The 23,660-nt window shown below is 36.0% G+C and overlaps 1 protein-coding gene across 1 annotated transcript; it reads right to left on the reverse strand.

The window, feature by feature from the left end:
- Nucleotides 1-1,798: 1,798 nt before the first annotated feature.
- LOC129280889 (uncharacterized) lies at nucleotides 1,799-18,532 on the reverse strand. The gene is made up of 5 exons (XM_064112405.1): nucleotides 18,118-18,532; nucleotides 9,484-9,700; nucleotides 7,833-7,973; nucleotides 4,848-5,996; nucleotides 1,799-4,227 (listed from the first exon to the last, which is right to left on the reverse strand). Exons 2-5 carry the CDS (start codon nucleotides 9,689-9,691, stop codon nucleotides 4,103-4,105), a joined length of 1,623 nt encoding a protein of 540 aa, XP_063968475.1. The 5' UTR covers nucleotides 9,692-9,700; nucleotides 18,118-18,532; the 3' UTR covers nucleotides 1,799-4,102.
- Between the last annotated feature and the right edge of the window lie 5,128 nt (nucleotides 18,533-23,660).

Genomic DNA, 23,660 nt, shown 5'->3' on the forward strand with positions numbered 1-23,660 from the left:
TGAATATCCTGCCTTAGTTTCAAGTCACATGATAAAGGTCAAAGGTAATTTATGGTCAATGAACTTTGACCAAGTTGGGGGTATTTGTTGAATTACCATAACTTTAAAAGTTTATGGATCTAGTTCATAAAACTTGGTCATAAGAGTAATCAAGTATCACTAAACATTTCGTGCGAGATGCAGGTCACATGACCAAAGACATAGGTCATTTAAGGTTAATGAACTTTGGTCAAGTTGGAGGTAATTATTAAATTGCTGTCAAAACTTTAACAGTTTATGGATATAGTTTATGACATGTGGATATAGGGGTAATCAATTATCACTGTCAAGTCTTAGGTCACATGATGAAAGTCAAATATCATTTAGGGTCAATGAACGTAGTATTGTATCATTATATGAATGGTGTTTTTTTGAATAATTATTTTATAGTAGTTTTTAAAGGGGAATGAAACCTTTGGAATAAGTAGGCTTAAGTCGAAACAGATAAATCAAAGAAACAGATCAACGAAAGTTTGAGAAAAATCGGACAAACAGAGAGAAAGTTATGAGCATTTGAATATTGCAATCACTAATGCTATGGAGATCCTCCAATCGGCAATGCGACAAGGATGACTTGTGTGTTGTCACATGTGAACGACTTTCCCTTTCATTGATGGACTATAAAATACCCCCAAATGTCTCTTTTTGCTTTTTCTTATGGTGATACAAACATTTATCCATGATATATTCTTCAATTTTTTTATTACATGCCCTCCTATAGAAAGAATGCATGATCCACTGATAGATGTGATAACAGAGGCAATTTAAGTGCAATATAATTATACTAGTGTAATGGGGAGAGTTGTTCTTAAGTGACATCACACATCTTTGTCGCATTGCCAATGTGAGGATCTCCATAGCACTAGTGATTGCAATATTCAAATGCTCATAACCTTCTCATCATTTGTCCAATTTTTATCAAACGTTCGTTGATCTGTTTCTTTGATTTTTTCTGTTTTCAGACAAGCTATCTTGTTCTTAGGGTTTCATTCTCCTTTAAAGTCAGCACTGCTATATTCAATTGCGGAATGCAGGTGAGACTGCCAGAGGCGATCCACTTATAATTTGAAAAAAAGGGCACATCATACCACCAGCACTATTTTTGTCTGGTGATGTAGGGGAGGGGTGGAGTAAAATCAAATAGGGGGCGATGGTATCATATTGAAGTTTGTTTTCGGCAATCATTCATGAATACTAATTATAATCTATTTTGAGATCTACATATTAATTGGCAAGGTTTGAACACCCCCCTTTTCGGTATTGCCTTAACGATTACAAAAATAAAATGCTTAAAATATTCCTCTATAATGTTTTAAAAGAGCACATTGTTATGTATAAGAAGAATTGTAAGAGAAATTACATTTATATTCATTAATTTTTTTTTTCGCGAAGGAAGTTCATTGCATAATAAGAACATTCCAGAATGTCTTAATTAAGCTTCAGTATGTAGCCATGATGCATAGTAATGATTGGTATTTGTCTAATTTACAAAGATTCTTGGTAGACAGTAGGGCCTGCAAGAGGTAGTGAAAAAGAAACAAAAAGGATTAGCAGTGTTGTTCACATTGCTAATTTCACTGAAGTCATTCAAGAGTCTTCTAGCATTAGGATTGCTCTAGAAAGAAGGAGAATGTTCTTTTTAAGGACAATACTAGAAGCTTTCAGAATAGTGGAAATTTATATATATAACATGTATAAGTTGGCAGTTTCTTCAAGGACATAAGTACATCAGATCGGAACTCAGAGTTTCACACCAGACTTTATGTCAGAGCATAGTTTATTTCCAACTGGAATACTAAATTCATCTTCTGTGGAATTATTTGCACACCATCAATAAACTGTTTGTAGTTATTTTGAGAGAGGAATTCTTAGTTCTTATATAGATCGTCATCCTGTTTTACAGAACATTTGTCAACCCATGGATTGCTGAAACTGACTGTTTATCATCATCAACTTCGTCTTCACGGACATGAACAACTCGTTAAAGTGACTTATTATTCATCAGGTTTCAACATCAATTTCATCATCGCCAGCATTTTGGACTTTCATTTAAGGAACTCCTTGCCAGCCAATTTTGATTGTTATATAGGACTATCATAATTTTGGATTACTCATAGCCGAATCTTTAAGATATTATGTAAGATAATTCATTTAATATTCTTTAACACTTAGTTACCTGTTGTATGTAAATAAATAAGAAAGAAGAAGTTACCTTCACTAAAATTCTTTTGACCATTTGTTTAATTATTTGTTGCAGTATCATAATAGCATCACACAACCAGCATTATTTTGGTCCGGTGATATATAGGCAGGGGGGGGGGGGTGTTGGAGTAAATTCAAATATGGGGCGATGCAATTAAACAGCGCGTCCCAAAAAAATGTCCCTCTGATATGCGGCTAAATTACTTCCAAAAATTAAAAATTATTCTCAATGAAATGTATGGAACTAGGAAGCCCATCTCATGTTCTAACTTCTATAAAAAAATTCATTGGTCTCGCTTCAGTGGTTTTGAATACAGTCTATTACGGGTGCTTTTCAGCCCATTCCAAGTTTGCATTCATGCAGCACTACTGTGTGTTCTACACTTTCTAGCATATCAACTCCCTTTGACCATTCTGACCAAGGAATTCCCTGATCTGACCAGGGAAATCTCCATGATCTAACCAGGCGCTCATCAAATCACAAAGTTGAGCATGTTCAGAAGGGCAAAAACAATATTTGACAGTTCATTTCCTGTTTGATAATGGGAGATGCATAGTGATTAAGACAATGGGTCATGTCTGATTCATGCCTAATTCATGCCTGATACTGCATTTTTGTTTTATTACTGTTTTAGTTAATAAGCTACTGTGGTCAAGTTATTTCAATGTAACTTTTTAAAAGAAAAAGTCAAATTTTTCTCTGGTAAAGTTCCTTTTCACAAATGGTGATTAGCTTGTGGATTCCCCTTTATTTTTCAGCTTATTTCACTCATCAATCATTCCCATTTTCTGTCAAGTTGGTGCACTGATTCCCCTTATCAATCATCAAACAAACTTTTTTTTTTTTTCCTTGTCCTTCCGAACATGCCCAAGTTTATGATTTGATGAGCCTGGATAGGATTAGGGAAATTTCCCTGCTCAGATCCTGGATGTAAAAATGGGGGTTAACATGCCATAGACAATGCAGATATGCATGCAAACTTGGAATGAGCTAAAATGCTCCACTGTTACGTAGCAGAGTGTGTATTCAAAACCGCAGAAGCGCGACCAATTAAATTTCCATAGAAGTTAGATCATGAAATGAGCTTTCTACTCATGAATATTTATTTGAGAGTACTACCACATTTTAGAATTAATTTAGTCCTATGTCAGAGGGACATTTTTTGGGGACGCGCAGTATAGAAGTATGTTCTCGGCAATCATTCATGAATACTAATCATCATATATTTTGAGATCGACATAGAGGGTCGGGGCGTGGTTTCGTTCTCTTACACGTAGTATGTACATTTTAAGGCATTTCATTCCCTTATTATTATTTGGTTGTTGAAATATATTGGTTGACTGTTGTTTACAGAACAGGAAGGTTTGGAGATTTACCTCGAGTTGATGTAATTCATTTTGGATGAAATCCTTAATAAAGACATGTTGAATCAAAGAGGTATTTGTTTAACAATTTACTCTTTACGAACTACTGATAAATAACGCACAACCGTCAATATGAAGAATGAGAATTCACCCCGCGTGGACCTCACGGATCAGTACATTAGTATTATTCATGCAACGTTTCTTTTTTTTCATTTCTGCATAATATCTAAACTTCTCATTTTATGATTCCATTAGCATTCGACTCATTACTTTAAATGATACGATATGATGATGTAGTAATAAAAATACATTACGCTCAAACTCGAGATGCTAAACGTTATTGAGGGGTTTTTGTAATTTTTCAAACTTTCATATTTACATAGATAAGAATGTCTGATATCAAAATTAATAAAAAGCGCCCCTTGGTAAAATTAATTAAGTCGTTGTTTTTTTTTAGCTGATATGGTGTTTCCATCAGAGATGCTGGTTTCGTCATTTATGTATCCAATCTCCCTTTTAAGAGTATAAATATGACTATTACGTTGACGGTGTAGCATGCGCTACTGATTCCAGTTATCATGAAGACTTTGGTGTAGGACTGAGTGAAGTCCAGTAAGATGCCTATAAGAGAACATAGATATTTTTAGAATTATATTACTTTGAGAGAAAAGTAAATATCCTTAGCTACAAGCAACTCATTTTATGCATTATTGATTCTCTTCTTGTAAATTTCATTTAATTAATACATTTTGCTGAAAAAAAATTGAGAATTAATACCACCCCTATTTCTGATCACTTAAATATTATGATTATGGTTATTTCTTCCACAAGAACTCTACTCATTATTTTACACTCTTCGTGGCTTTATTGTGTTAGAAATTATATCATATTGTTTGAAAATTGGCCTTTGAAAGGAGCCGTTATAATAGTGTATTTATCTAACATGTCTATCTAAAATTAGGTTTCATTCATTTATTTGAAATTAGTTTTTCAGTTTCTCCATCCTAATTGCAAATGTAATTGGCAATTGTTTGGAATTTTATGTCAAACTGCAAAACAAGAAGACGGCAGGCCTAGACCGAAATATTTTTTTCATCTTGTTTTCGTCTTACAACTATATTCTTTTATGCTGTTTTGTCATCACTTGATACAGCAAAGCAAGGCAATGATCAGAGGACTGTTCAACCAATTAAGCCTATGCCGCCCCTTTTTCTCGCCCTAATTTATACTCATCATCTTACCTGTGAAAACTCCGGAAGAGATACTGCCACAACCTTGAGCAAGCATTATCAGCCCAAGGGCGAAACTGAAGTTGCTTTCATCTCTCAAAACTAATTTCAGATACGTTGCACCAGACGTGTCCTGTATGAAAAAGCAGACTGCCTGAATGAATGCCCAGACTGAACGAACGAGGAACGATTCACCGATGAAATCCAAGAAAAAGGTCAAACTGTTTATAAAACCGACTAAGATGTAGATTTTGATCATGTCGATTTTCTTAAAGAGTAAAAATATAACAATTAATCTGCCAATTAGCCCACCGACTCCACCAATTGAAGACAGGAAAACGGCCTTAGATGAACTGATTCCAAGGTCTTCTGCGTGAGGCACCAGGAACAATACCCAAGCGTCGAAACCATAAACATAAAAGAAAATCGATGGGATGCATATCAAGAATAGCATTTCATTGGTCATGAAGAGTTTACAGCGTGATATTAATAGCGAGCAGAATGTATTCTGAGAACCGTCACCATGATCCTGATTAGCATCAGTAGAAGTCAACCTGTCGCGCTTTTTATTGGGTATGTCAGGATAGCTTCCATAATCTGCCAAAGGAATATTTTCCTGCTCATTTCGGTTAATGTCATCGTCATATGATATCACTCCATCATCTTGACACCGTTTTCCTCCATTTACATTGTTTAGGTCCTTGAAATGTTTCGCAGTAGTACAAGTGTTTCCTGTGTGATGCCAACTAACATCTGCAACAAGCTCAGTCGTATCCCTATTTGATCCACATTTCGTCGTCCCTTGAACTTGTTTACTTCCTTCAATCTTTAAGCTACATTTCTTATCGCCACAAAGTTCATGACAGTCGATCTCTGATGTATCTCTATCACAAGCAGCCTGTTCAGTGATATGGCCTGTGGTCTTGTATATCGGTTTCCGAATGGCGGCTGCCGCTGCAACCATATGAAGCACGATTCCACCAAGTATCAGAAACGCTCCATGATAATCGTAAGCTTCCAGCGACCGCTCAGTAATGATAGGTAGGAACATTATACCAACTGTTGTACCGAAGGATGCTAGCATATTGACCAAAACGAAGTTCTCCTTGAAATATTGGTTCAACTGGAGCGTAATTGGTAAATATACAAAAGATCTGACACCTGCGAATGAAATTGAGAATATCATGAAGAAATGATAGCATGAACATGATGTATGACTCATCATCTCAGTACTGTAATGATAACTTACAGGCAAGGCAAACATTACAACTGTTGAGGGCTAACCGAATGTAATATTTCCTTTATTATTGAAGAGGGATCTTCACTTCCCTACCGCCTGTATTCAGTAGAGCCCTGGGAACAATCATGTTTGAAAGGGGATACTAGAGTAATTTTGGGGGATTTTCGTCAGAGATAAAAAAAAAAAAAGTTATTGCTCTCAAATCTCTCCTTCATTGGGGAGCAATAAACTTGTTTTTTAATGTATTTTTGTTGTTGTTTAATTGCTTGCTTGTCAACTTAATTTCCAGGGGGCATAGCCTTAGGAAGCGGGGCGCTGAAGCACCCCAAGATTTATCTGGGGGCTGCATGTGCTAATTATGTTTTCCTTCTCAAAATTAAGGACGTTCCACAGTTATGTTTGTGCGCATTATGATCTGCGCATAGTTTACACTCTGCGCGCTGACGTCACAATGGATGAACAGGTGATTAAATAGCTGCGGGTACGAGCTGATTTTTCTCATCTTCTGCACTTTAACTGCAGATCCGAAGTGTTATTTCATGAAGCTAAAAAATGGAATTATTCCATGGACCATTCAAAAAAAAATCTCTACAATTTCTAAATACTTTACTCTGTAGTGCTGCCAAGAATCACGAATATTACCCCGAGTTTGAATAAATGGTAGAGTGGTTTTGATTTTTTCTTCACATAGATACAAAGCTTTCGGCGCATTTTTGGTGTTTTAAAAAGCACATTTGCTCTAATAAAAATGCTGATAGTTTAAAAACAAGCACATGAACCCCTATTTTTTTTATGTTTGTACCTCCTAGGTATACCTTCCTCTACAACTCTGCAAATTTTGGTGAAAATGACATGGATTTTGAATAAAGTGCAGCATTTATTAAACTTTTGGAGTTTTTTACTGAAATTTCACATTTTTTAGATTGGGATTTTGTTATCTTTTACGCCATTTTTAAGAACTGGCAGTGCTGTTAAACTTAAAATTGCAAACAAATAGCACTATAAAAAGATTCTCCATTCTAACGATACAATTATTAACTCTCTTGCGAAATTTGATGACTTTTTCATGTATTTTGACTGAGTAATAGAGGTTTAAACTCATTGTAGTAATCTTGGGCGGTCTAAAAATACAAAACTCTTTTGAATGCGCAATTCTTAAGAACATCAATTTGGGTGAATTTTGAAGCTCTATAGCTAAAAATCAAGCACATGGACCTATGTTAATTTTTGCATATTTCGAATATTAAGGTTTTAAAGTATCTATGTGCAAAGTTTGGTGAAATTGACATGGATTTCACTTTAACTATGGAACGTCCTTAAGCCAGCACCCCCTGGTAAAAGAAATCAGTCCATGCCAGGGGATGTTGCCTTAGGCAAATAACACACGCAGCACCACCTGAAAAAGCTTAGGGGGTGCATCCCCAGCACCCACCCCCCCCCCCTTCCCAGAGCCATGGTATCCAGCCAGACGAGGTTGATATGAATTGCTTTGTTTGAGCACTTATCAACATGATGCACAACATTATTCTAAGCACCACACTCAAAATATTGACAACTCCGATACACGTTGCAGACGGTCAGTAGATATTTAAAGAATAAATGCAAAAGTGAAAGACGCTTAGAAAAATTGATAAAAGGGAAAGCGGGAATAATACCAGCATGGTTCGACCTGCTGATGTAGTTATGAAAAGTACCTGGCCAGACTATATTCTTGGTAATTCAGAGAGAGAGACCTCGCTCTCATTTCAGTCCCTTACCTGTAAGTCCAAGAAGGATACCGAAAGCAGTGATATTGTAGGTGAAGCCACATGATATTAGACACACTCCGATTATTACCGCTCCTGACATAGCAGCAACACGATGATCAACGAGCTTGAGGACCAAGGAAGCAAAGGGACCTGTCATGAAGATTACAATCGCGATAAATCATAATGAAATATGCGGGTGTGCGCGCACGGGTGTGTGTATTGGTGTTGGTGCGCGCGAGGGTGTGTGTGTCGGTATGTGTGTGGGGTGTACGCGTGTTTGGGTTTAGGAGATGGCGTGTGTGGGTGGTATATGCGAGTGCTTGGGGATGGTAAGGACTTGCGTGCATGCATATTAAAATGAGCGTAAGCCCTGTTGTGCGTGTGTGTTATGATGTAGGTCAAATAAACATATGTCCATGCCATATGTTCAATAATTCCATAAGAGTATAAGGATATAACTGTATGCAAATCGATATTCTTGAATGGAAATATTCTGTATTAATCCATTGACAATAGTGAACTCTTATCTGGTTTGAAGTCAGGGAAAGTTTTTTATTACTTCATTCAGAAACTGCAAATTTATTATGATCTGCAGTCTTACTGATATGGAATTGAGAAATATATTTTAAGAATTACAGGTTCGTATTATGCTCTGTAGCAGGTTTTCAGATTTCCATGGAAGTGTTTATACTAATGAAACTGTATTTAAGTTTGAAACATACACACACTGCATGCCCTGTTCCTTAAATGCCAATTCGTGCGCTCCCTTTGGAAAAAAGTAGTTAAATATTTTAAGTTATCTGAAACTGATATACAGTCTTGGAAATGGAGATTTATTGGTTTAGCGGGGAAATTTTCAAGAATGAATTTATGCTAAACGGTAATTTTAAGTTTAAATATACACTATATATTTTTTTTCTGCAAGAGCAAAGGGAGTAATAGAAATGGCATTGATTGGCTGATTCTGATTGTTTTATTCTATTTCAACACAGTAAAATAGCCCTCCATAAGCCAAAGGCGGGTTATCATATCATATACAAAAAAAGAATAATAAATCATAACAAAGCAATATCAAAACAAAACCCTACATTGGCCTATAGGCTATATACGAAACCAAAAGAAAGGGGGATGATGAAACAAACAAAACCAAAATAGGTGAAACCCAACTCAAGAATTCTTGAATCAAGATTTGGTCTGTGCGAATATGTTCTGCCAATGAACTGAACTCAAGTATGGCAAGATGAAGGCTACTGTTTCGTGCAAAGTCTGTTTTTTAGTTTGAAAAAAAAAGAAGAAAAAAAGGTGAGAGCTTATGGAGTAACATAAAGACTAACAAAAGTGCTTCTTTTATGATTGATTGGTTACTGTAACGAAAATGAAAACTAAATTAGCTATAAACAGCGCAGGGGCGGGGGGTTGGGGTAGGGCTGGGGAGGCTTCAGCCCCCCCCCCCCCCTCCCCTCACTTATTTTCAAACCGTGTACAAAAATGTAAAAATTGCCATCTGATTGTGGTTTGCGAATTGTTTTTTTTATATATATATGATCAACCCCGCCCCCACAGCGACATGTTACATGTTCATTTGCATCGATGGAATGAGTTCACAGAACCGCATCTTTCTTCAAGGGGGTGGGCGAAAATACGAAACTTATATACTCACCTAAAAAGAGCGTGATTGTACCGGGAATACTACAGACGAATCCTAAAGTGGCGTAATTCGCGCTGAATCTATCAACCATCTCAGGAAGGAGAACGCCGAATGATTTGGGGATGCCAGCCCAAATATTGATCACGAATTTGGAGAGTAGGATAGCGTAACCCCACTTCCAGTTAGAGATGGGGACATCGTTGCTTTGCGATTGATCCATTGATATTACCTGCGAACATAAACATATATTGTTTGCAACATAATCTTTCTTCACTGGTGATTAATGATCGTAGTGGTAATGATCTTGAGGGTGATGCTGCTCGATCCCGCTGTTGCTCATAATGGTATAAACAGAAATAAAAGGATACAGATCAATATCAACCATATTTCACCACCGAGTTAGATCTAAAAAATACTCAAAGAGCTTTACAATATACTGTCTGTAAAAAGTGGGTTCACACAAATGTGCTAAAATAATGATTTATATGATGATCCTACTCAACTGTTTTTAAACTCGCAATGTACTAACTGTCTTTTCAATTTCTTGCCTTTTTTATCTGGTGAATATGATAACACTCCCTGTACCACTCATGTTAAAGGAGAATGAAACTCTTGGAGCAAGTTAGCTTTTGTGAAAGCAGAAAAATCAAAGAATAAGATCAACAAAAGTTTGAGTAAAATAGGACTAGCAATAGAAGAGTTATGAGCATTTGAATGTCGAGATCACTAATGCTATGGAGATCCTCCCATTGGCAATGCGACCAAGATCTATGATGTCACAGATGAACAACTCTCCCCTTTTGGATGCTGAAAATATACCCCAAAACATCTCTTTTTGCTCATTCTAATCATATGACAAACGATTCATCATTGATATAATGTTGTGAAACCTCTGTACTTGTCCTCTCATAAAGAGAACACCTCACCTTGTGATAGACTCTATATAAGTTAAATAAGTACTAAAGTAATGAGGGAGTTGTACGTGTGTGACATCACAGATCTTGGTCGCATTGCCAATGGGAGGATCTACATGGCATTAGTGATCTCAATATTCAAATGCTCATAACTTTCTTATTATTCATTTAATCTTCCTCAAACTTTCAACAATATGTTTCTTTGATTTTCCTCTTTGATATGGATTCGGCTGGTTTCAAGGGTTTCATTCTCCTTTAACAACAAGGTGAATACCAAAATTCCTTGCTTATCAGAAATAGAAAACCCGTTGCAATTTGACTAGACTTACAAAGTTAAGGTCTCAGATTTGTACACTTGAATATTCGTAGCCTCCTTCGAAACATTTATGAAATAGGATTATAAAATGCATGTACTACTATTGAACGAAACGTTTTTAGATGAATTGATATTCAATAGTGAATTAGATATTGGCAATTATCACCTTATCCGTCGAGACAGAAATGGACATGGAGGTGGAGTTGCTGTTTATATCCATAACTCGTTATCTTTTGAACACTCTAAACAACGCTGATTACAATGTGAATCGCACAGCAGTTGTTTAAACATTCTAAACAAGTGTTTAAAATCTTAAACAACAAAGTTTAAATTAAAATATCTAATTATCAATAATTTAAGCATGGTTATTTAAGATTTTAAACCCTTGCTTAAACAACTACCGTGCAATTCACATAGTAAACATAGTGAAGAAATTGATTATGAAGTACAGAACTCATTAAAAAAATCGTTAATGATACGTCCAAAGTTTTCAAACCCAATTATTTTTAGTACCTGCATGGCATCGGCCGCCAAACTGCCATCCTGATATATTCCAGCATTATGATAACTATTTATCTTATCTTGACCGTTTTAACAAGTGCAATCAAAATTATGTTATAACGGGTGATACTAACTGACATCTTAAAGTCTACATTATCGACCGACACTAAACGTTTACATGAAATTCACAATTTATATTCTTCAGAACAAATTAATAGAAGCGACTACACAAGGGTCACGCGCAATTCAATGTCTCTTATAGATCATATGACTACTAATTCACTTGACAATATAAATAAATATGGCGTGATTCACATTGGAATCAGTGACCACTTAATGAGATGGAAATCAAAACATGAAGACGCTTCTAAAATTATTAACTACAGAAAACTATCTGTTATTGATCTGGAAGCACTAGCGTACCTACGGGGGGGGCAGAGGGGGCAGTCTGCCCCCCCCCCTGACGAGCCACAACCCATGCAAAGGACGTATCCCTGCCCCCCCCCCCCCCCCCCCTGACGAGCTTGAAGCTCTTTTTTTTTTTTGCTTGTCAAATTTTTTGGCGGACGGTTTGCCCCCCTGTGGAAAATCCTAGGTACGCCACTGTCTGGAAGCGGACTAAAATTAGTTAACCAGTCTTGGCATGATATACTTTATTATGATAATATAAATGAAGCATATCAAATGGGAATAGCTTTTAATGTCAGTTGTTGACCACTGTATGTCCATCAGACGTAAGAGAATACGGAGTAAAAATGTCTCCCTGGATGAACTCAGATATACTTAAATTGATTCGAGAAAGAGAGAAATTTAAGAAAAAGGCCTGGAAAATAAAGATGAATTCTAGATTAGAGAATATAGAAAGGTAAGGAATAAAATCACGTACGAAATTAGGTAAGCAAAGAAAACATAATGATTATAATGATCAAATAACACAAATAAAACTAAATGTTGGAAATATATGGACTGTTATGATATCGTTATTAAGAAAACCAGCTCTGTTTTTTAAAACCAACAAAGAACAGATATTTGAGCGAAGTGATAGTTTTAATAATTGGTTTTTTCAAATATTGGGGCTGATTTAGTATCCAAGATTTCTATTTCTTTTAGAATAGTGCCGGAACAATGTAACTTGGATTCATCTTTTTATTTTACAGCAGTAACGGAAGAGGATGTTTCAAAAGATTAAATTATAAAAAAAAACTTCTTCTGGTATAGATGTATTATTGATCAAATACTAAAATTATTGGCACTGGTCATACTTCCATCACTTACTTATTTGATCAATGAATCACTTCTAGATATTACGTACGTTCCCACATAAATATGATTAATACAAGATAGCAAAAGTTATTCCAGTGTATGTCAGGTAAGAAATTTATTGAATATAATTCCTTTGATTAGACTCATGTTCTGAGTTTATAAAGATAGCTCATGTGTTGTGAATATTTAAACCTAGGTAAAAATGTACATGTGTTAGGAATATCCATCACATCCCTATCAGGTGGATGACATATTTTGTACAAGTGTTTTAAATAGTTATATACAATACAGTTCTCTTTAATAAATAGATTTGTGCAAGTGCACAGGAAGTGTCTTTTGTTATAAAGAATGTATTGCTTTATGCACTCATCTGTTATTGAAATTCTTTGAATTACTTTAAAGAAATTTTACAGTTAGTCCTAGTAAGGGTAAGGTTTATTAGGAGGTTATTTTCAGTAATTCAGGGATAACCACCTAAGCTAGAATAGACCACAGATGTTAGTACAGGCAGTCGAAGTTAAAACTGAGGGACTACATCGGTGACGAGATAACTAAGGACCCCATCTGCGGCCAGGTTCTCCACCGACATGATTCGTCAAAATCCATGTCATCATTGGGGGCTCGATCTCGTCCTCTAATTCGTTGAAGCCACATCTCTCTGATCGGGTACATGTTGTTTTTCACCTATCCGAAGCACCATTTTGCCACATTAAGGGCTCCAAAAGGCAAGATATTTTAATAGTCAAGCTTCGGATAAGGGTGGGATACCTTCGACAGGCTCTTGCGGGACTATGTTTTAAGGTGCCCAAATGTAATTGCTTGCGACATGCAGAGCAATGCCTCCTCTAACTTTTCCAAGAGGTTTCATTAACATAAAATTTGCTTTAATATGTAAAAAGCGCCTTTTGCCCTCATATCCATATATGTAATATACACTTTTCTAACGCGACGCTATACATGCATTTATGCGTGCTGGTCACACCAACAAAGGGGAGGCAAGACCGATTGAGTCTATTGTACTCTTTTGAAAGGCAAGCCAGCGAGCGCATTGTAGTCGGTATCACTAGTGAACTAGTGACGGAGGTTGCTTTTTTGGTGTCATTTTATCGCAATATCGGGGAATACATTTTGGGTATTTTTCCTATATCTAAGCAAGTTAAGACATAGATACTCTCATAAAGCATATCAATGTTCTCGTTAATAATATCCTCTTTCGTGTAGAATGCTGATATTTTGCATGAATTGTTGATATTAATGACAAAACAGAAAAATATCAATGCACATGCAATTTTTTGCCTAATAACATGAAAATTTTGGCATGAATTCTTATATTTATCAAAAAATATTAACCGGACTGTCCAGAAAACGATTGCAATCGATTTATACTATCTAAATCATTGTGAAATGCGTATTTATTTAATATTTTTCATTTGTTTGTGCGAAAATATGAAAATAATTGATTTTCATGAAAAATCCAAGATGGCCGACAAAAATGGGGTCCTCTGGGCCTTCCGTACAGGATATGACCCGGCGCGCAGCAGCACAGTTTCTTGACCACTGATATCATGCCAACATGTTGGGACCATCCAACCTTATGTACCCAATCAGCCGAATAAACTCCGCCAGCCCCCGGACTAATACGGGGGCAGTATTCATTGACCTGAAAAATACCTTTTCCACTTTGGATGTTAAAATTAGATAGATAAGATTGGGGTTTCAGAAGATGCTTTGCACTTTACAACCGGAATGTATCGACAATATTACATCAAATGTCTCAAGTATAGAGTATGGAATTCCACAGAGTCACTTGGGCCCATTTTCTTTACATTATACATAAACGATATTACTAAACATATAAAATATTGTAAACTGCATCTTTACGCAGACGACGGTTATTAATTTTCCTGGAAAAGATATCAATGAAATAGAATACTACATAAAACTCGATCTATATAACATACATATATAACTGGCTATGCCACAACAAACCAAGCCTTAATGTTGATAAAACGAATTCTATGCTTTTCGGAACTAATACTATGTTATCAAAATGTGCAAAGATATATGTTGAAATATGTGATAAAACCCATTGAGCAATCTAACTCTGTTAAATATTTAGGCATGTATCTCGATCCAAAATTAAAGTGGGATACCCATATTGAAGAACTGTGTAAGAAAACTAACAAGCTTTTTAAATTATATTCAACAGGTCTAAGTCATTTTGTAACCGAAAGTTATTTAAAATTATTGTATAATTCAATTATTCTTCGCCTATTTGACTACGCCCATAATGTCAATGAATCCACAAATAAGAAATATTACCGAACGTCTTTAAAAAAATCAGAACAGAGCTGGCCGTATTATTTTGAATATTAAACCGCAAAATCAAATATCTAATAGAGAAATACACCAACGACTCAATGATGGTCATTACAATCACGAAGAAATATTCATGTATATAAAATGGTATTCATATCATTGAAGGCGGTCTGGCTCCATTATATTTAGCAGATTCATTTCAATATTGTAATTGCTCATAATTTAAGATCCGTAGGTAATGTAAATAATACAAACCAAAAACAGAAAAATACCGTAGAATGTTTGTGTGTAGAGGTTCACGACTATATAATGACTTACCTTTAGATATGAAATTTATTACACATTTTACAACATTTATTACTTCTCTGAGCTCTATGATTTCAAATTATATTGATCTCTGAGCTACGCGTTGTTTTGACGGGGGTGTAATATATGCGTGTAGCTATAACTCATTATCTTATATTTGGTTTTATGTCCCGTTTTCATTACTTTATATTTTGTTTTATGTAGTTCTTGTCTGCGTGTTTAAGATGTTTAAAGTACAGTTTATGTTATCATAAATTATGTTCTGGACCCCTAGGCAGAACAGAGTGGTGAACATTACCAATCTGAGTTGGCAATCCAGCCATTCATATATACCCAGTTTTGTATTTTATTTTGTAATCATACCTCATGTAACATTTGTTTGTATTTTACATTATTATGAATGGAAATAAATACAACACAATACAATACAGTACTGCAAACGAAGTTCTGTAAAGCAAACGCTTTTTCCTTCTTGGGAGGTAGATATTACTGATAAAAGTAGGATACCCGATAGTGGTCAAAATGTATCAAGGAAACGGGTGAATAATTAAAAATATCACTAAAAAACTAAGGGAAAAAATCATCCTCACTTATAAAAGGAGTACACCAAAGATAACATTAAACCTTAGAATATTGGATAGAGGGGATATGCCTTCCTTTGTATAGCAAGAGAGCTTTGAACTATATAATTTCTATTATTATCTAATTGGATAGAGGGGATATGCCCTCCTTTGTATAGCAAGAGAGCTTTGAACTATATAATTTCTATTATTATCTAATTGGATAGAGGGGATATGCCTTCCTTTGTATAGCAAGAGAGCTTTGAACTATATCATTTATGTCTATTTCGAGGGGGGTACTAAAGGTGAAGAGCAATATTTTGATATTAGAGCGATGGGCCGAATCGAAAATGATTCGGCCCATGAGTTGAATTATCCCCCCGCAAAAAAAAAGTTGACTTTAGACAAACGTAAAGACATAACCTGGTCCAGAGGTGATGCCCTTATTTTAGATGAGTGGGCAAATTGCAAATATGAAAGAACCGCACTGATTGGTTCCCGGTCAGTATTTCAAACAGAGCGCGCATCCAACGATGATCTTGATTGGTCTTTTGTATTTAGCGATTGATCATTGCAAACCTTCGTGTTACGGAGTCCTGATTAAACGGCACTTTCCTACTCTTCTATCTTTCCCTTTCCCTCTTTCCTTTCTGAGTGGGCAAATTGCAAATATGAAAGAACCGCACTGATTGGTTCCCGGTCAGTATTTCAAACAGAGCGCGCATCCAACGATGATCTTGATTGGTCTTTTGTATTTAGCGATTGATCATTGCAAACCTTCGTGTTACGGAGTCCTGATTAAACGGCACTTTCCTACTCTTCTATCTTTCCCTTTCCCTCTTTCCTTTCTCTCACCCCCCCCCCCCCCCCCCCCACTTACGCCTATATTTCGGTTCCTTCTGCAGGTCCCTAAAACGCTTTAAATGCAATTGAATTTTGTTCACATCATTTTAAAAACACATCAAAAAGATCAAGTTTACAAATCAATACAAATGACAAAATACATCATTCATCATGCATAACATTGTAAAAGAGATAGCGAAGATGAAGTGTGGAGGATGCAAGGGATAAACAATAAGCAACAATAGCCAAATTTACCCCCACGCTAAAATCTAATACAAAATAACATATTGCAAACATAAATCTAACATGAACCTACAATACCCATGATAACATAAACATAACAAATGTAAACACATGAAAGACAATCAATTAAAAATAAAGTTATTCATACTTAAGTAGATACACAGCAAAAACTGTGGTGTTAACCGATGACATAGAGGACCACACCAAATCATTTACACAGGTGTTAAATTGACAGTGTTAGTTTTACACCTATAGGTGTTATTACAACACCTTTGGTTGTTACATTTGCATTATTTGATGTTATGTTCAATCTCTATAGGGTGTAATTTTAACACCTCAGGGTGTGGTCCTATATTAACACCAACTGCACTCTAAAAATACGAAAATCTGCGAAGAGCTAATGACTGCACTTCGGAGTGATGATTTTTTTTCTCGTTCAAATTTGAACTAGACAAGTCAGCACTCCGACGTGCAGTCACTATACACGCTCTTTAAGAGCTAAATTAGCTCTTCGTAGACATGGTAGATCTTCGTTTTTAGAGTGTGGTGTCAGTTTTAACACCATAATTTTAACAGTGTACACTTTATATTTTCTCCTGAAAGAACGAGTAGTTAAGCTTTTTTTTTAGGTCATCTGGCATGAGATTTCAAGACTGCGGGCATTTAACACTGACTATTGTTCTTGAAAAAGTATAATGATAAAAAGGTACATACATTTTATTGACATTTCTTGTGTTAAATTTGTTTAGGTTGATATGATATTCAATGAATTCATCAAAATAATTTGGAATTACTTCCAAAACATGAAAGATGCTAGTTGTAATTTATTTATATAATTAATATTCAATACTTTTCAATTTTAAAAATAAAGGTTGACGTATGTGCTAAATAATTTTAAAGCTAAATTTTGATTGGCATTAGTAATTACTAGTATTGCACGTATTTTTTTAAATAAAGCAATTTATGTAATGATTGAGATGAACAGCTGCCCTAGGCCTATACAATATTAAAAAACATATAGGAAGTGATAAAATCAAACAATTGTACAATTCGATTTAAATCCTCAGCTGTAGAGTGCATTTCAAACTTCCATGACTGCAATGAATCTTGATATCTCTGTACTCGCTAAATATGCACTTTAAATAAATAATGGTATATTCTATAGAGTAGAATCAGTTCATACATACTGTCGTGCAAGCTACATTATGTGTGTGGCTGTTTTCTTGATTCAAAACACTGTTTAATTCAATTCATTTATTTCCATATTCAAATTGTACAATATAAAAACATGATAAAAATACAAAGAAGAGTTAATTAAAAATTAAGTTAGTTAGTACAAAAATATCACACAGCTGGGCAAACTTGAAGTTAGAATTCTCACCAGTTGCACTTGAAATTTTGTGGTAAATATTGCTCCTGGCTTCTCTTCTGTAATCTTCACTGTCAGTAGTTCATAGTCACTTTCATAAACTTATACACAGAAAGAAAAAAAATCTGGATAAAAAAAATGGTGGAAGGAGATTCAAAACACCCCGCGATGATGACGATGTCGAAATTGAAGGCATATCCGTGTACCATTTCTCGATATCGTTTGATGATTGTACTGTGCATTGAATAACGGCTCGAACAGTACAAGGCCGAATCGACAGCCATTACAAATAGAGTTTTCAATATTTCCATACCTCACTAAACCCAGGGACAACTCCCTACTGACTCTATTCAGGGTATTTTGTTAGTAAACACTGTGTGAGCTCTACTTATGACCCGAAACTCTAGTCTAACGACCAGGGAGTTGTGAGGAGACGACGATAGTTCCTGTTTCACCTGTTTGGCACAGGGACACAAAACGCTTTCAAGAACATAGAAAATGTAGGGCCTATTTTCAAGTGTCTTTCATGACGACGGCTACTACTACTAATACTTCTACTCACTAGCGTACCTACGGGAGGGGGGGGGGGCAGAGGGGGCAGACTGCCCACCCTGATGAGTCACAACCCATGCAAGGGACATATCCCTGCCCTTTTTTTTTTTTTTTTTGCTTGTCAAATTTTTTGGCGGACGAGATCCTTTATTTGTGATTGAAGATCTTTTTTTTTTTGCTTGTCAATTTAAATCATTTATTTGTGGTTGAAGATCTTTTTTTTTGCTTCTTAATTTTTTTGGCGGACGAATTTGCCCCCCTGTGGAAAATCCTAGGTACGCCACTGCTACTACTACTACTACTACTACTACTACTACTACTACTTCTACTGCATGTTGCTACTACTACTTCTAATGCTACTACTTCTACTGCTACCATGACATGGAAATGATTGGATTACATAAAGAAATGCCAAAATATTACAACCTTTGGTGTTTAAATGGTGTACATTAAAATAGTGTTTGCCACTGTTACTCAGCCAGAGCGTTTTAAGAATATTTGTAAAAGTTACTATTCAGTGCGTCTCAGAAAAAAGGAAAACGTTATTCAGTGTGAATTTTTTGCCATCATAATCATCAATCTACTTCATGAGATGTACATCAATGAAAAGATATGTTCCACCGGCCCTCCTACATAAAGCCCATCTCAACGTTCATATTGCACGCATGACTGAGTTAGAACAATGGACAGTGGTGCTAGCAAATACCCATTTGCACATTCAAGCAAATTACGATTTTGAGGGATTTTTTTTTATTGCTGTCTATTCTGGAAAAAAAAGTTCACAACTTAAATATCCATATGAGACCTTATGCGTTAAATATCACTTCCGCAGGGTCGAGAAGAAGTTGCATGAAAATATGCTTGATTTCTACAAACTCGACGGATCATTGAAAACAAGCATATCTAGGGGCGTAGCTACGGAGTGGGGTGAAACACATCCCCCAGATATTTGGTGTGCTTCCCAGGTGCCCCCCCCCCCTCTGAAAAATAGATCTACCGGAAAAAAAATATCCTTTTTCAGAATCGAATATCGACAAGTTTCATGTCGCGCCTAGCTAGAATGATCATCATTTTCATATGATTGGAAAATGTCCTTCGAATGTCCCGGTCCTAGGATTAACAATGCAAAAAACATTAGCTCGCGCATCGCGCTCGCATCATTTATTAAGTGCAATCCATGCATATCCACTACACAACCTTCCTATATACAGTGCTTAAAATTGTGCTTAAAGGGATGGTCCAGGCTGAAGATATTTATATCTCAATAAATACAATAAAATTCACAGAGCAAAATGCTGAAAATTTGATCAAAATCGGATAACAAATAACAAAGTTATTGAATTTTAAAGATTTGCATTATTCCGGTGAAACAGTTCTATGCATGTCTTCAGTGGCGTACCGTGGGTCACGGCATTGGGGGGGGGGGGGCACCAGCAAAAGTTTTGAGTCACCTGGTGAGCGCGCCAAACGCGCTCAGTTGCTAGGTATGCTGACCTAATAGAAACATTTAAGGACAATGTCATTAAACGGATATGTATGTCACTGATCACATAATGCGAGCGCGAAGCGCGAGCTGAAATTTTTTTTATATTCAGACCTAAAAAGGGACATTATAAGCAAATTTTTGTAATCATGATTCCTGTCTCGCTAAACAAACAACGCGAGCGTGAAGCGCGAGCTGAAATTTTTGTATATATTGACCCCCAAACGGACTATATTTTAGGAATCTTTTAAGAGTATACATATCTCACCATAGTAATCTAATGCGAGTGTCAAGCGCTTGCTGATTTTGTTAGAATTATATGCATCCAAACACATAAAGCACTTGTAGTCATTGTAATCATGATTAACATGCGCACCTCACTAATAAAATATTGCGAGCGCGAAGCGCGAGCTGAAAATTTAGGAAATTCAGACCTGAAGAGGGACATTTTAAGGCTTGTTTGTAGGAATTCACGTAGACCATGCGTATTTCACTAACCAAGTGATGCGAGCGCAAGCTGAGATTTTTGATATTCAGATCAGAAAAAAGGACATTTTAAGGACTGATTTTAGGAATTCATGAAGAGCAGACATATCTCACTAATCCACTAATGCGAACGTAAGCACGGACGGGAAATGATTTATATTAAGACCTTAAAATGATATGTCACTATATAAAACAATAATAATTTGAAGTGCAAGGAAATATATTTGGTGTATATTAACTTGAAAACGGGAGGTTTCAGTACAACAGGATTACATATCTCGTTAAACAGACAATGCGATCATCAGGAACAATGAAGACACAGGCCCTGAGCAAATTATGTTTCATAAAGTTATATTTTATTTTTATGTAATATAACATAACATAATCATGATATAATATAACATAACTAACAATAATTTCTTCCTTCCCACTACGTTTCTCTCACTTTCTCCCTCTTTTTCTCTTTTTCCCCGTTTTTTTTTTTTTTTTTTTTTGGCCAGCCGATTGGGGGGCACGTGCCCCCCATGCTTCCCGTAGTTACGCCACTGCATGTCTTTATGAATATTTATTAGATGGACTGATGATGTCATATCCCCCACTTGTTCTTTTGCAGTTTATTATATGAAATTAGGTTTATCCAAAAAAAATCGACCAAGAACTAAAACAATTGGATTGACAACTGATTAAGTGCATGACTTATTTACTGCCGCAACTTATTTCATAATAATGGAGACACATCATTTACACATGTATGAAAAAATGAAACATGTATGATTTCATGTACTAACATAAGAAAAAGGAAAGTTTTCTTATGTTATTACACAAAATCATATTTTTTTCATTATTTCATACTTATGTGAATAATATGTCTCCCCTATAATGAAATAAGTTGCAGCAATAAATATCTAATGCACTAAATCAGTTGTCAATCCAATTTGTATAGTTCTTGACGGAAAAATTTGAATAAATCTAATTTCATATAATAAAATACAAAAGAACAAGTGGGGATGTGACATCATCAGCCCACCTAATGAATATTCATGATGACTGTTTTCACAAAATATTGCTAAACTTTAAAATTCAATAAATTTGTTATTTGTTATCCGATTTTGCTGAAATTTTCGGCATTTTGCTCAGTGAATTCTACTCTATTTATTAAGCTATAAATACTTTCAGCCCAGACCATCCCTTTAATGACGAGCGAGAAGCCCAAACCGTACCGGCCAGCCTAGCCAGCCCGAACGCCCACGTGATAAAACCTAGTGTAGAAGAAGTGTATGGTACCATGTGTGTGTGTGTGTGCGTGTGTGGCGATGTGTGTATTTATAGTGTTTATAGTAAGTCAATCATGTACCTGGTTTAACTTTGTTCATCGATTTATTTTTAAATAATGTATTTTTGCAAAATTTTCAAAATAGATCTGGAAATAACCTTGATAGTTTATTCGTTTCCATTATACTACGATTGAATCTGATTCAATATTTATGTGTGTTATTGTATCAATGCATATGGAATGTACTTTGGTGTTTTGTTTGTTTTGGCGGGGTTTTTTTAGGAGGTATTTTTTGCCAGCAATGGAAGTAAAGCTTGTTAATTTTTGTATACAGATAAGAAAACAATTATGGCAGAGGTGTCAACGCATTCGATTGCTACCCAGTTGTAGTATGGCTTCTAACTCAAACCTAATGGCTTTAATAACAAAGATTGATATGATGGTCGTGCTTTCTATATTTGTATTCGAATCATTCCAAGGAATTTCATTCCCGCCGAGTACAATTGACTATACCTGGGTCAAGATAAGGACGATTCTTCGGTGTTTTCTCTCTCATTTATTTATTTGAATTACCGAAGTAAATTGATCCTTACTTCAATACCAGCAAAATTTCTTAAACTGGTTTTTGTGATGTACAAAAATGTAGGTCAGTAAGTTGTATGTGTTTTTCTCGAATAATCATTCTGACGACATCTAATCATCTTCCCGATCTGATCAATCCCCGCCCTGGTTTCCCGCTTATCCACTTCTCTCTCCTGTCCTGTTTATTCGGATTACTTTAATTAAACTAGTTTACCTTTAACAACCTCGCACAATCTCTCACCACACACGCGCGCTCTCTCTCTCTCTCTCTATGAAACCCAGTCTTGCAATTTGACAATCGGGACTCACTTGTCGATTAATTAGCAAATGGGGACGTGTATTTGCAGTCCCGTATAATCAAACATTTGAATTAAATCCACTATTACTGGGCTCAGTTTCGGACATACGCGAGCATATCATGGGGATTGCTTCCTACCGCACTACATATACATCATGTACATCTTTTTAGTTTAATTGGACGAGTTTAATTAGACGAATAGAAACATTTTGCAAATCATGAGTTAACGATGAAACGGTTTGAAAACGAGAAGAGGAATTGATCGGCACTTGAACCGGGGACGTCCCCAGTTGATAGGTATTTAAACGTCTAAGAACATTTCCTCAGAAGCAGGTCATTACAAATTCACACAAATACACATACTCCTTATCACTTTGATTCATACCTCTGCCTTGGTATTTCCAAAATGTAGATTCTGCTCGCAAAATGTTACCACACACGCACAATCCCGCCCCCTCGCGCACATCACACACAAACCCTCACACACACACACACTCCTTATCACTTTGACTCACATCCCTGTCTTTGTATTGCTATCATTCTGTTCGCAATTTTTTTCACCACACACACACACCCTTGCCCTTTAGCACATCAGCGCACACACACACACACACTCGCAGGCTCACACACCCTCTCCTTATCCTCCGGTCTTTGTATTCCATTATCTCGTTTTCTGCTCACTTCCCACTAAGTTAAATATCTCTCTCTACATCCCCCTCTCTGTCACCCACCCACCAACGCACACACACAAGCACAACTCATCCTCTCTCTCGTTATATATCCACCTTCTCTCCCTTCCACCCAGTGTCATACACGCATCACATAAATCTGAAATGCAGTAAACAAAGTTTTTAAAGAAACAATCTAAAACGTCTAATATC

The sequence above is a fragment of the Lytechinus pictus genome, chromosome 17, assembly GCF_037042905.1.
Source record: "Lytechinus pictus isolate F3 Inbred chromosome 17, Lp3.0, whole genome shotgun sequence".
Taxonomy (NCBI): Eukaryota; Metazoa; Echinodermata; class Echinoidea; order Temnopleuroida; family Toxopneustidae; genus Lytechinus; species Lytechinus pictus.